Genomic DNA, 13,275 nt, shown 5'->3' on the forward strand with positions numbered 1-13,275 from the left:
CAAAGTCAGGGTGCCACCACTAAAAAGGCTGTCTCACTCTGGTCAGCACCTGTAGGACCCAGAGAAGGACCTCCAAGGAAAATCTCTGTATGAAAGGCAGGGTCTTCTGTGAGTAGGCCACCCAGGTGTGTGCGCGCGCACACACACGTGTGGAGGAAGGGAGGGGAAGAGAGAGAGAACTGGTATCTTGAATAGGTTACTGGTTCAAATCTTGCCTCACCCATGCACTCAGCCAACGTAGCTCCCTCTCAGCCTCAGTTACACATTTCAACACGGGGATAAAAATGCTGATCTACTTCACAGGGTTAAGGTTACTGTACTAATGTTTGCAAACCATTTTGGACATTTGAAAGTGCTGAAGATGCTGAGTGTTAACAGTTACTTATCTTTGCCCTGAATAACTGAAAAACACAAAGACCGCAAAACGTTTAAAGCAGGGCTGGCTAACCTGTGGCTGCCCGTATGTTGTTGGACTACAACTCTCATCAGCTCTGACCACTGGCCCTGCTGGCTGAGGCTAATGGGAGGAAGGCTCCAACAAGATCTGGAGGGCCATGGCTAGCTGCCCTGCTTTCACAATGTCATTTAAATGAAGGACTGCAGCTCTTTCATAGTTTAAAGGCTCCCAAAAGAAGTCAGCAAAATTGCACTTCCCACACCCAACCCACCACTCTTTTTTGATAAAGATGCAGTTGCCCACCCACAGTCTTGTCAATAGTGCATTCCGCTCTGCTTCTCTAGGCCTCTCCAGGTCACAGTGATTCACTGTTCCCATGGCAACAAGCGGAGCAACAGGACTGAGGAGGAATGGGGACAGCCTAATGTGTAAGATCTAACATGCTTCCTTCCCTGGAGCCAAAGCCAGGAGTAATGAATGAAACATTCCGGTCTATGCACAGCAGCACCTCACCTTCCCTCATCTAAGCCGGCACAACATTGCTTCAGAGGGTAACTTTTGAGACTTGAATTCTATAGGTAAACATATGGCAGAGAATTTGGTTCGTAACACTCCAGATTAAGTTCCAACCTTAATATTTGTGGGAGTGTGCACAAGTGAAAGTTTGGAAACAAGGCTTCCCCTCTGACTAATTGCCCCTCTGTGGCTGAAGGATCCTCTAAGACAGGGGTGGGAACCCTTGATGTGTCATGAGCCTCCTTCCCTTGAGGGTAATCAGATGAGGCCCACACATCAGTGGTGGGCAAGGCTACTGCTAAAGGTGGGTAGGACCACACCCTTCTTCCTCTCTCCCCTCATCACCGGTAAGAACTGAAGGGCGACATTTAATTAAGCTGAGGGCCACATGCAGCACTACTCTTAAGATCTTGACTCTAGGTTGGCAGGCCCATCATACACTTAAAACACTATTACAGTATACCTCGGGTTACAGATGCTTCAGGTTAGACTCTGCTAACCCAGAAATAGTACCTCGGGTTAAGAACTTTGCTTCAGGATGAGAACAGAAATCGTGCGGCAGTGGCAGCACAGAGGCAGCGGGAGGCCCCATTAGCTAAAGTGGTACCTCAGGTTAAGAACAGTTTCAGGTTAAGAAAAGACCTCCAGAACGAATTAAGTTCTTAACCCAAGGTACCACTGTTTAACTTTTTTAAGAGTCATAGCTTTTCCCCAAAGAATCCTGGGAACTGTCATTTATTAAGGGTGCCGGGAGTTGGAGTTGTTAAGAGACACGTATTCTCTTCAAGGAGCTACAATTCTGAGTTCTCTGGGAAACAGGACTCATTGTTAAACCGCTTTGGGAACTGTAGTTCTGTGAAAGGAAAGGGGTCTCCTAAGAACCTGCAGTGCAAAAGTTCCCAGGGTCTTTGAGGAAAGTTATGGCTGTAAAAAGTGGTATAATAGTGCTTTAAAACGTGTGGTATAGATGTGGCCTCAGTTTGATTAATCCCTTTTCATTGACCAAAAAGGTATCCTCATTATTTGGGAACAGACTACTACTATTTTTTAAGATGAATTGTTTTCAATACAAGTACTTAGAAAAAATTACCAGTGGCAGATCCCATAATAGAAGAGGCACAAGTAGTTTAGTCCTCTGAACAAATGTTCCCAACAGGTGCCTAGTGTAACATGTGCATATAATCTAAAAAAAAAGTAGTATGCTTTTTCAGAATATTGTTTTTATTCATATGCAAAGGTATACAGATTCATTCAATCAGCACACATGATTAATCAAGCAAATTCTTGGAATCAGGTAGCAATCCTGCTTCTCTCCCTTTCTTTCTTGCCCCATTTCACCTGTTTTCCAAGGTACTGCAAAGCTTTGGTTTTCAAATAACGGAGTATTCAACAATATGCATATTAGCCCATGATATGCAAAGCAGCAGGTCTTGAATCATTTCAACTAAGGGGGGGGGGGGGGGGAAACACTGGGGTTTTCTCAGCAGGCAGCACATCACAGAACAGAGAAGACAGGCTGAGGCACAAAATAGAAAGATTCAAACTTGCAATTTCAAAAATATTCTCAAAATTGCAAGTTCTCTCCTTGCTCCCCTTATTTGACCACAGTGAGCCTACTAGTTGCCACTGCCCCTTTACTGTAGATTGAAGGGACTGACAGATACTCATTTCTGATCCCAGCCTGTGAGCTAATTAGGCTCACAGATATGTCTTATGCCTTCCTTCCTTCTTTCCTGCTGTCTATGGAGGGTATGCAGCTAAGTCATGGTATGAGCAGAATTTGCCCCCTTCCCCAAAAGAAATGCTATTGAAGGTTCCCCCAACCCGCTGGAGCAGGGGAAGGAGAAGTTGTCCTACTCATGCTATGACTTAGGGATGCATCAAATGATGTGCATATGGGAGGTCTACTTCTGAAACATGACCTTCTCTTCTTCTCTTCTGTGTGCCCTTGCCCCTGCCTCCCAAATCTGCTCCTGAGGATCCTACAACCCTCAGGAGATTTTGAGGATGTGGGGTTGCAAGAGAGAGGAGAGCATTGGAAAGCTACGTTGTGTAAGCGGAACAGTAGTGTTGGATGCAACCCAGAGATGGATACAACTCTGTGGGTTGAGAGTCATGCCTAGCACTTGCAAGACCAGATGCATCTGCACCTGGGCTTTCCTGAACCTGCCACTCGTCCCCCTTCTCACTCCATCCCTGTCAGGTTCAGAAACAAATATGTGGGCCAAATAAGGTTCTGAACCCGTTACAGAAAAGCGGCAAGAAAGAGGGGAAACACAAGATAACAAAGCATTATCTGCACTTCACAGATTAATGACGAGTAAAATTGCGCATGGCCCAGTTCCTCAACATCTATGGGGCTAGGAATAGCTTAAGATCCTTCTCATTTCTAAAAATATGTAGTTCTATCTCATAAAGGCGCTTTTAGAGGATGAAGGCAACAGGGCATTTCCTCAGCTCTAGTCAGTGTTGGTGAAATTGACTCAACACCTTTCCAGTACTAAGAATTGCCAGCAGCATCATGGAAAACATTCAACCATCTTTCATGGAGGACAGCCTCAGATGAAATTTATTTATTCATTTATTTTTTAAAAAAATGTTTTTTGGTTTTATGTACCAGATGACTGCAAAATTTGGTCGCCCTAAACAGATTTCCATTTTGTGCTTATTCACTTCCTACTGTCAGATTTTTAAGGTCTCTGGGGCTGGGAATTGTCCTTTTTGCCTGGGCTGTAGTTTCCTGTATGTCAAGGGTGTTTTAGTGTAAATAATAAAAATATATATTTTGTCTAAGAACGTAGCACATTATGATGTAAATAATGGTATTTATTGTCAGGAAACTTACTGCATCCATCTACAGTAGTGTCTCCTAGGTCCCCCACGCCCCCGTCCAATTACATTCCCTTGCTGAATGAAGAGATTTAAATAAACTTTCATAAATGCTGAAATTTGCTGGTCTGTGTGCGTTTTTTGGGTGGGGGGAAAGCAAATGCCAAACACCATCAAGTGGATATCAAGGTTATGCTTTCCTTCTTGCTCCTACCAGCCAGAAACAAAGGCTGTGCAAGCACCTCCATGCTCCCAGATGTATAGGTCACTTGGTAAGATATTCTTCTCCCCATCAGATGTCAATGTCACCCCTTTCCCATCAAGATTATTTCAGTCGGAAGCAGCAGCTCCAGAACTCAAGGCAAGAGGGCTTCCGATACCCGTCATGTCTCTTCAAGGCTTCTCCCACCACTCAAGCAGTGGACGATGGTGGGTCTTGCTGAGGCCTGAGTTCTTCCCCCAGCCTGCTCTGTTCAAGCTCACCTATTACAGACATGTACTTAAACTCATTTGGCCGGTGGTTAAACTCTTCCACTAAACGGTAGGTCTCTTCACGGTCCGTGGCATAAAAAAGCTGCACCTGGCTGGCTAGGCACTGGGCTTCTGTGACAGTCTGTAAGATGTAAAACAGAAAGACACACAATTAAAGTTGTCAGGTCAGTGACAGCCCTTCTTCAGTCCAAAGACCACCCTGCTTTCACCAGCTGACCCAAGTCCGGGAATGGACTGTGGATCCATGTTTTGTGACTATCCTGTTCTGTGTCATAGGGATGGCTAATCCAGCTGCAATGTAAAAGCCCAGTGCTTGTGGTGCAGAGTCAATCAGGTTCCTGGCCCCACAGCAACACTGGTTATGAAACTGAATGTCACACCACCGTGATACTGCTCTCCCCCAACACTACACCACCTCATAATTGAAGGAGAGCAGGAATTTCAAGATTGAATGCTCATTCATGTCAAAAATCAAATCCAAATAACTCCCAGTGCATTGAAAAACAAAGATGTAAAAGAGAACGGTTCGAGGAGACTCTCAGCTGCAAAAACAAAACCCAACAAGAATGTAAAAAGGAGGGAACAACATGCTGCTTGTGTTCTGGACACTATAAACCAGGCATGGCCAAACCTGGTCCTCCAGCTGTTTTGGGACTACAATTACCATCATTCCTGACCACTGGTCCTGTTAGCTAGGGATGATGGGAGTTGTAGTCCAAAAACAACTGGAGGGCCAAGTTTGGCCATACCTGCTATAAACTATAGCTTATGACAGTGGGAATGTACCTGTGCTAGCATCCTGGTGTCTTACCTGTGTTCTGATCTGATTTACATTTTAAAGCCTTTGGCAGAAACAGAGCTGGGAGTTCAAGTTCTTCATCTGGCCATGAGAACCAAGATGCTTACCAAAAATCTAGGATCCATTTCACCTGTCATCAGTACAATGCCCTTTTCCTCTTGTAGCTCAGGATAATGATACAGGACCAACTGGGTGGGTGCAGATTCCCCTCGAGACTAAAGGAAATAAAAAATATATTATATGCAAGTATATGCAATGTGGTCCTTCAAGCAAAAGATAAGCCAGAACTTTCAATAATGAGCTAATCATTTCAAAACTTAATTCAATGCATCTTAAACCTTCCAGGCCCAAAAAGTCACCCACCAGATATAGAAAATCAAAACATTAATAGTCCTAATGAACATTCTAGGTTTGCATGTGAAAAATATGCTGATATTTAGGAATCTGAAGCCTCTGCAACAGAGCTTTCCATGTTAGTGTGACACGTCGTGACACGTTAGTGTGGCAGCTGCAATGTGTAGGTGTGTCATGCGAATCCTGCACGTGCTCCACCCAGGGCTGGAAAGGGGTTAATTTAACCTCCGGTTTGCTAGTGAAACTGAATCATGGAATGATGCATGTCTAAAAAGTGACACCAACATGAAAAGTTTGGAAACCTCTGCTCAATAACAATATGAAACTATTTTAGAATGGGTCGTATAGAAGCCTAAAGTTGAAAAACTCTGAACTACTTTATTTTTCCAGGCAAGGTTTTCTCACAATTATTTTAGTGAGACCAATGTGTTAACATCTATGAAGATATCCTTGCTTGTCAGCCTCTCAAAACCCTTGTTCAACCAGTAGGAACACAAATATTCCAATTCTCAATCTTCCAAAGTTAAAAACAGTTTCTCTTAAAACAGAGGATAGCTGCCATCCAGAGAAAAAAAAAAAGGGGGGGGGGGAGATCCAACCAGGACATGCCATAGGACTTTTGCATTCTGGGCCCTAACTGTGTCCTTCTCACCATGTTAAATTTAAAAGGTAGCTTGAAATGTTAGCACTGTATGTGGGCAACCTTACTCTTCATAGGCAGTCCCTTGAATTAAAAGACTCCCTGAATTCTGGACTACAAAGTCAAGAGAGCACAGAAAAGACACATGGGAATGCAAAGAATAGGGAAACTTAAAGAAAGAAAACAGGAGAAAGATGTGCTGGGATATTGAATTTCTCTAAAAGAAGCCGAATGAACTTTCAACAGGAAAAGACAAGGAAGTATTTTAATACAGGACACAGTTAGCTCCAACAACTGTTTAACTTCCCATGTCTGTACTGTACACACCTCTGTACCGAGAGACTTTGAACAATGGTATCTCAGCTCAATAAACTGAGATAAGAATGAACCTTATGGCCATGCATGGCAAGCCCTTCACAACCGGAGCAAACCAAACCAGGTAAGTATTCAATTAACTAGGGATTCCTGTTTCATCCAAACCCAGAATCTTTGACGAACAGTTTAGAACAAGCAAAGCACGAAGCTGACTTTGAAACGTGGCTGAGTATCTTGTCTTGCTCTGAAGTGGTTAGACACTTTTATAACGCTAACAGTAAGGACAAATGAACAACCGTATCTGCAAATATCTACCTTAGCCTCCATTTTAGAGGAATCTTCTGAAAGCCTCATAACAGAAAAGGCACCCCTTGAAATCCTACAGCTCAAGTAATACTGCATTAGCAGTGTCCACGTGAAACAAGGAATTGCCATGTGTTTTATGGAATGTTTTACACAGGACAAATGTAATTAAAAAAACCACATTCAGTTTCTACTTCCAAGTCTGTTTCTGGCAATCAGTTTTGCCAAAGTTCACCTACCTGAACGTTTATCAGAGAAGTGAAGTGGAGTTCTGGTCCTGACCAATGTCCCACAAAAAATTCATAGCCCTCCTTTCTTGGCAGTGGATATAGAAACTGGTGGGGAAATCAAATAGGTTTATTAAATTTAATTAATTTCTTTATCTTTCTTTATTGGATATATACACTGCCCTTCATCGTAAGATCTCTGGGCAGTTAACAAATCCCAGCTCAGGATGAAATCAGAAACATAGAAGCTTCAAGAATAAAATTTTGCACCCACAATAAATCAAGGTGGGTAGGAAGCATGATAACCTTGATAAAAAGCTTCATTCCAAAAGAAATCAATCAAGACACATGTGTTATACTTACAGATGGGCAGTCCTGAACTCGTTTCCATATCAGATCAAAAGTCTTTCCCTGTAGAAAGAAGGGGGTGGGGGGAAGGATATTTAACTAACTCTCAGTGCTAGTAAAGAAAGCTTAGGGGTTTGGGGTTTGCTTTTGTTTATTTAAAACATTTATTTACATCCCATCATTCCAATTGCTTGCAGTGGTTTGCAAATAACAAAGCATTAAGAATGGTTAACTCAAAAGATCAAATATTAAAAATGACAGTAAACCACAGTACATATCAACATTAAAACACCTCCTTTTAACTTCTGAAGGCCTATAAAATCAATAAGACTGATTTTCATGTGTGTGAAAATTCAGCAAAAATAATAATACAATGACATACTTTTTTGAAGAATTCCAACACCTTCTAGTCAGTACTAAGAATGTTCAATTTTGCTGCAGGTTTAGATCTATCCATCGGAGGTGCTTGAGTGTTCTTGTCTGAATAGCTAATTGCCACTTACAATATCTAGGGACTTTATAAGAAGATTCCATATGCAGATGGACTCTGTATATGTAGGCAACCGCAAGTAGAAAACATTCTTCATTATTGACACTGTTTTAATCCCATTTCTTCAAGAAATCAGTCCCTTCTTGGAGGAGAGGGTTCTGTGGCTGCTGAATAACTCAAAACACCTCAGTGACTCATAAAGTGGCCCTTTTTGCACTGGCAGCAAAAAAGAAGGATTTGGACAAAAGAGCAGTAAATTGCAAGGAAGATTAGGATATATAATTTGAAATACACTGTATTTCATGGTGGCTTCCCATTTATAGTCTCGCTTCCATTGCACGGTTCTGTTGGTTTAAGCAGAGGATTTGTTCTATATTTTTATAGTGTTTGTATGGTTTGTCATGGCCTTCAGCTAGCACAATAAACTTACTAACTTAACTGTAACCGCTAAGAGCAAAATATATCCTGCTTAGCAGACCTGTGCGTCCTGAACTCGACAGCGCTCACACTGTTGTGTATTGACTGTACTTACAGGAATAACTGCATAAACTGTGTCTTCTCCAGAATAATACTGCTTCCATATCTGAAAGAAAAGGAAGGAAGGAAGGAGTACATTAACTCCATAGACCATCACCTAAGATGACTTAGTGATAGCCAACTAAGTCATACTTGGTGTGGACCCACTGAAATCAATGAACTTATGTTATTTACCATGAATTTCAATCGGTCTACCCTGAGGGTGTCTAACACTACAATCCTAACCATGTCTACACAAAGGTAAGTCCAACTGAATGCAGCAGAATTTACTCACAAGTAAGTAGGTTTAGAATTGCAGCCTTTGTTGGAAACCACCCAAATGCAATAATCCTATATTAACATTACTACTTATATGATTAGTCAATACTAATGGAAGCTTGGCCTTGACTGTTGCATTTTTCAGCCCTGATGGATTCTATCTGCTTGGAATAAACAGAGGATTTATTTATTTATTTTATTTACTGCCTAAGTAGCTAACCTTCCCCCCCCCAGCCACACTCACCTTAGGCCAAGCATCTGGGGTCACATGCTAGGGGTGGGTGCAGCCACCCAACACTATTGCACATATTTTTGCATACCCACACATAGCCTCCCTCTCCTCAGGTAATGTGCTAAGGAGTGGAAATTATGGCCCACACTCTGCTCATCACTGACTGATCAGATGCTCTAGGAGGGGCTAAGTTGAAACCTCAACAGGGTGCTGGGCTACAACCATCCCAGCACAGTATCTGATGTTTTTAATTTTTACTGCCATCAAATAAATCCATTGAGTCTAGGGGCATAGGAAAAAATTGATGGGGGGAGGCTGGATCAAGCTTCTGAATGGGGAGTTAGCCATTCACGGATGTCTATCCTATCCATCAGCAGGGCTTTAGGGGCAGCTAACAATTCAAACATATGCACACCATAAAAGAAATAATAATAAAATAGCATGCAGAAGTATAAAACAACAACAAAAATCTTTCGGTTGACAAGATACCCTTTGGAATATCTGAAAATGTCATCAGTCAGTGTGTATGCATCTTATCTCCTTCCCCCACGCACACTCCCTTTCTTCTTGCTTGTTTTCTCTGGGTTATACCCAGTGGTAGTCATACTTTGAACATACTTATTGAAATTAATGGGGATGACAAACTTAAGTACATTAATTTTAATGGGCTTAACTGAGTAGAACTTAGCTGGATACAATCCAGCCATCAGAATGGGCGGGGTGTGTGTGTGGCAGTTTTATTCTATTTAAATAAATAAGCATCAGCTGATGTTTAAAAGGACCTGGGGAAAACAAAAAGGTCTCCATCTGATATTAAAAATACACCAAGGTGGGTGCTAAGTGACCCTTCTTCCAGAGAGTATTCTAAAAGTGGGCTACCACTACAAAAAAGACCCTATCCTTGGTAGGGACCCATCACACCACACAATGAAAGAAAGGGGCACCCAAACAGCATCTGATGAAGATCTCAGTGAACAGGCAAGCAATATATGGGAACAGACTTCTGCCCATTACTGTTCTCACAAGGAAAATATCTCTTTGCATAACAACCATGAGTTTATCATTATGAGTGAAGTGTAGTGAATAGCAGCTGCCTGATCCATAACATACACTTCCCTGTATTTCACACCTGATAGCAGTCTCCTATTTTTATTCACAGCTGGTGTCTCCATGTAAGAAACAGGCATTTGTGAAATGGCCCAGAGTGTCTTATGAGCCCTTGGATATATATCTATAGCTACATATCTACTTTCACAAGTTAACATGAAGAAATACTTTCTGTTGAGATAAAAGATTTACAAAAGCTAAATGGAAAATGTTTCTACCACTTCAGTTTGGGTCACCTGTTTTATTTCGTCGGGCTTCTTTCGTTTCATCATTTCCACATTAAGGATAGAATCAAGTGTCTGCAACAAATGGCAACAGTTAATGACATAAACTGAAACATATGATATGAGGAAAAGAAACAAAAAGTCTGAATTATTGCACATACAAACATGGACAAATCCATCGTGAAAGACAAAAATGCAGCAATGCCCAATAAGAAGGTATAATAGTAATTATAAGACTTCTGTGAAACCTAATGGGCTGGCTGGGTGGGGGGGGAGGCAGGAAACAGAGCACAAAATCTGACAGCTCATGAGAGGCAATCAAACACAGCTTCTGCCTGCCTGGTGCCCTCTGGCTGTTTTAGATGACAACTCCCATCTGCACCAGCCAGCACAAGAAGCTGTAGTCCAAATAGATTGAAGGCAACTGGCTGGTGGTCGCAGAACTAGACTCTGCTGGTTCCTCACAAGACTTTATGTAGAAGATCTCATTAAAAATACAGCTGCCTGTCTGCATCCTCAGAAGGAGAACTTTGCTGACAGTCACACATAAGCCAAAGGCTGAACATGAACTGAAAGTCAAGTCCTTCATACATAATCCCAAGTAAGATAAGAAAAGAAAGGCTACTTTACAAAAATACCAGCTTACCTTATTTTTTGTGAACCCATGAAGTGATTCTTTGAACTAAGATTAAACATAAAAATACTTATTTTAAATAGATACCCTTCGTGCCATCATAACCTTATTAAAGAAAAAATTGTTAAAGCTATTTATCCAGGAAGGAGAGCAATCTAGACACATACACACATACCCAGATAGTTAAAAATAATACATAGGCCAAGGCATTGTGTGGAAAACATTGCAATTAATGGTAGCGTAGAACACAGATTTCCTGATGATATAATGTGAAATTGCAGATTTGGAGGGGGGTGGGATGCCGAAATAAAAAAACTTCCAATCCTTTATAGGGAAAACCTTTTTTGATATTATTGAGAGTTTTTCTGATAAAAATATACATTGTTACAAAAACAACTGGGCAGCAATGTCAGTTTGTTGGATAATAAAGTCCTTTAAAAAACTTTTACAGGGCAACCCTATACACATCCACCTAAGACTGTCTCATTCAACTTAATGGGGCTTACCTCTAAGTAGACATGCACTGGATTGTATTATCGAAGTATATTTTTTTAACCACCAAATTAAGAAGATAGCGGGTTCCCCCCACCCCGCCCCGCCCCGCCAATTGCTAATCATTTTAACACAAGCATTTACAAAAACTGTTGGTGGCTTTTACAACGTATAAAAATCATCTGACAACATTGAATACCTACTTTTTTACTTCAGAAACAGTGTTTTATTGATATGCCAACATATGCAGATTCAGATATACAGGAAAGAAGTAGCCAACCTGCACTAGTTACATTTTCTGTGTGGTCATGTAAAATGTGTGTGTATACTGAAACAAACACGTTTTGTTAAGCTAACTGGAATGCAAAATCTAGCAAACATCACAAAGGCTTTCATCAATTTGTTTGAAAAGCATTTAGCATAAAATAAACAAGACAGGAACCCATCTGTGCACAGCTACACACATTCACACACATGTAAACAGAAGTCAGGAATAAATAAAATATCTGACAAATGGAGTTTGGATATTGGCCTTGCCTTTTCCTCCATCAGTCTGACAAACTCTGCTTGCTTCGAATCTCCCACCGGCTGCTTTTTCACTTCGCTCCTTTGATCCAGTCGGGATTCAAAAATTTCTGGATTGGATCTGAATCAAAGTTCGAACTGATTATATAGCTGCCAGGCACTCGCGGGTGTTTCATTTCCAGCTCATTCCCGCCCGATCCCAAGCAGCTCAGGGTGGGCCAAAAACATAACCGTTTAGCTTTCCTTTCAATCCCCGCGAGCAAAACAACAGGATGGCAGGAGAGCAGCAACCCATAAGCGCAGGGCTAAGTCTTGCAAGAGCAAAACTACAAGCAGCAACTCTTTCTGATTGATAGCAGCTCCTAAATCAGGGGACCTTGAATCCACACAAGGTTAGGGCGGAGAGTAAACAACCATATGAGGAGGTGTGGCAAAGCAAAGTTTTTAAAATACAGTACCGGAGAGGCGGGTGAGAGCCTGATCCTGAAGCGAGTCCCACTGCGAGTCCAATGGAGTTACAAGTGTACCCAGGGTTGCATACATACCCTTGTCTAGAGCTTTTTTTTTCTGGGGGAGGGGGATGCCGCTAAACATTTTGTGAGTCTTTGTACTTTTCTCCATTTACTGCCTTTATTTTCCAGGATTTGAACTACAAAATGGTGATTTTCTTGAGTCAAAATGAGAGTACCCCTAAACATATTTTTTTAAGGGGGGGGGAGCACTCCCTTGCCATACACAAAGAGCCTGCCTAAGCGAAGCAGGGGAAAGGGCACCCTTGCTCAGTTTGGGACTTGGAGGTTGCTATCAGATCCCCGCTTCTTCCCACCCCACCCCCTCAAAATAATAGTAACTCAGGAGGGATTCGGGCCCATCGTGTTTCCCGATCCTCTGCCCGGGACATCTCTGCTTCCTCTGTTACCTGCGGAGCTCCTGGATCCTGCCTTGGTACTTGGCGAAGAAGGGGTTCGCCTCCAGGCCGCCGCCGCCGCCCGCCGCCCCGCTAACCGAGACCGCCAGAAGTCGAGGCTGCGGGGGCAGCAGCAGGCCCAGAGGCCGCAGGGCGGCGAAGCGCCCCACCAGCGCCCCTCGGGACAGCCCCAGCCCCGCCGCCCCCCACCACAGCTGCTGCAAGTACCCCGCCGCCATCCCGCTCCTGTCGGCCCACATCCGCGGAGAGCAACGCGGAACACCGCCCTCCTCTCCGCCGCGGCCCGGCACAAAAGTTCCGCGGAGGAAGAAACAACAGGCGGCGGGAGGGCGAGCTGCAGCGACTCCTTTTGAATGGGCGGCGGCGGACGCGGGGAAGGGGGGTACAGGAAGCCCCCTAATCTCTGAGGGTGCGCTGCTGCTGCTGCTGCTGCTGCTGCTGCTGCTGCTACAGGTCGATCCTGTGCAGTTTTGGTACGGAGGAAGCTCCCCCAGACCGGCTCCGACGGCTAAATCCTTTCTCCACGGCAAAGGTGTAGAGCACGGGATGGTCTATACGTGCCAGATTTACGTATAAGCTAAACAAGCTATAGCTTAGGGCCCCACTCTCTTGGGGCCCCCCAAAAGAT

At 43.1% G+C, this 13,275-nt stretch overlaps 1 protein-coding gene across 1 annotated transcript; it reads right to left on the bottom strand.

Annotated features, from left to right (window-relative positions):
• Nucleotides 1-2,116: 2,116 nt before the first annotated feature.
• On the bottom strand, nucleotides 2,117-12,901 carry ATPAF1 (ATP synthase mitochondrial F1 complex assembly factor 1). Its single transcript, XM_079980517.1, has 9 exons — nucleotides 12,639-12,901; nucleotides 11,732-11,840; nucleotides 10,715-10,750; nucleotides 10,081-10,143; nucleotides 8,243-8,293; nucleotides 7,236-7,283; nucleotides 6,885-6,980; nucleotides 5,141-5,248; nucleotides 2,117-4,355 (listed from the first exon to the last, which is right to left on the bottom strand). Exons 1-9 carry the CDS (start codon nucleotides 12,884-12,886, stop codon nucleotides 4,155-4,157), a joined length of 960 nt encoding a protein of 319 aa, XP_079836643.1. The 5' UTR covers nucleotides 12,887-12,901; the 3' UTR covers nucleotides 2,117-4,154.
• Nucleotides 12,902-13,275: the final 374 nt, after the last annotated feature.

Source organism: Podarcis cretensis (genome assembly GCF_951804945.1).
Source record: "Podarcis cretensis genome assembly, chromosome: 6".
In the NCBI taxonomy this organism is placed as follows: Eukaryota; Metazoa; Chordata; class Lepidosauria; order Squamata; family Lacertidae; genus Podarcis; species Podarcis cretensis.

What these genes read in the sequence shown, in the direction of transcription:
- ATPAF1 (XM_079980517.1), bottom strand. Translation starts at nt 12,886, where the DNA reads ATGTGGGCCGACAGGAGCGGGATGGCGGCGGGGTACTTGCAGCAGCTG. An exon ending in CAGTTTATGCAGTTATTCCT is followed by an intron (nt 7,284 to 8,242) that starts GTAAGTACAGTC and finishes TTCTTTCTACAG; the next exon opens with GGAAAGACTTTTGATCTGAT. An exon ending in AAATGGATCCTAGATTTTTG is followed by an intron (nt 4,356 to 5,140) that starts GTAAGCATCTTG and finishes TACATCTTACAG; the next exon opens with ACTGTCACAGAAGCCCAGTG.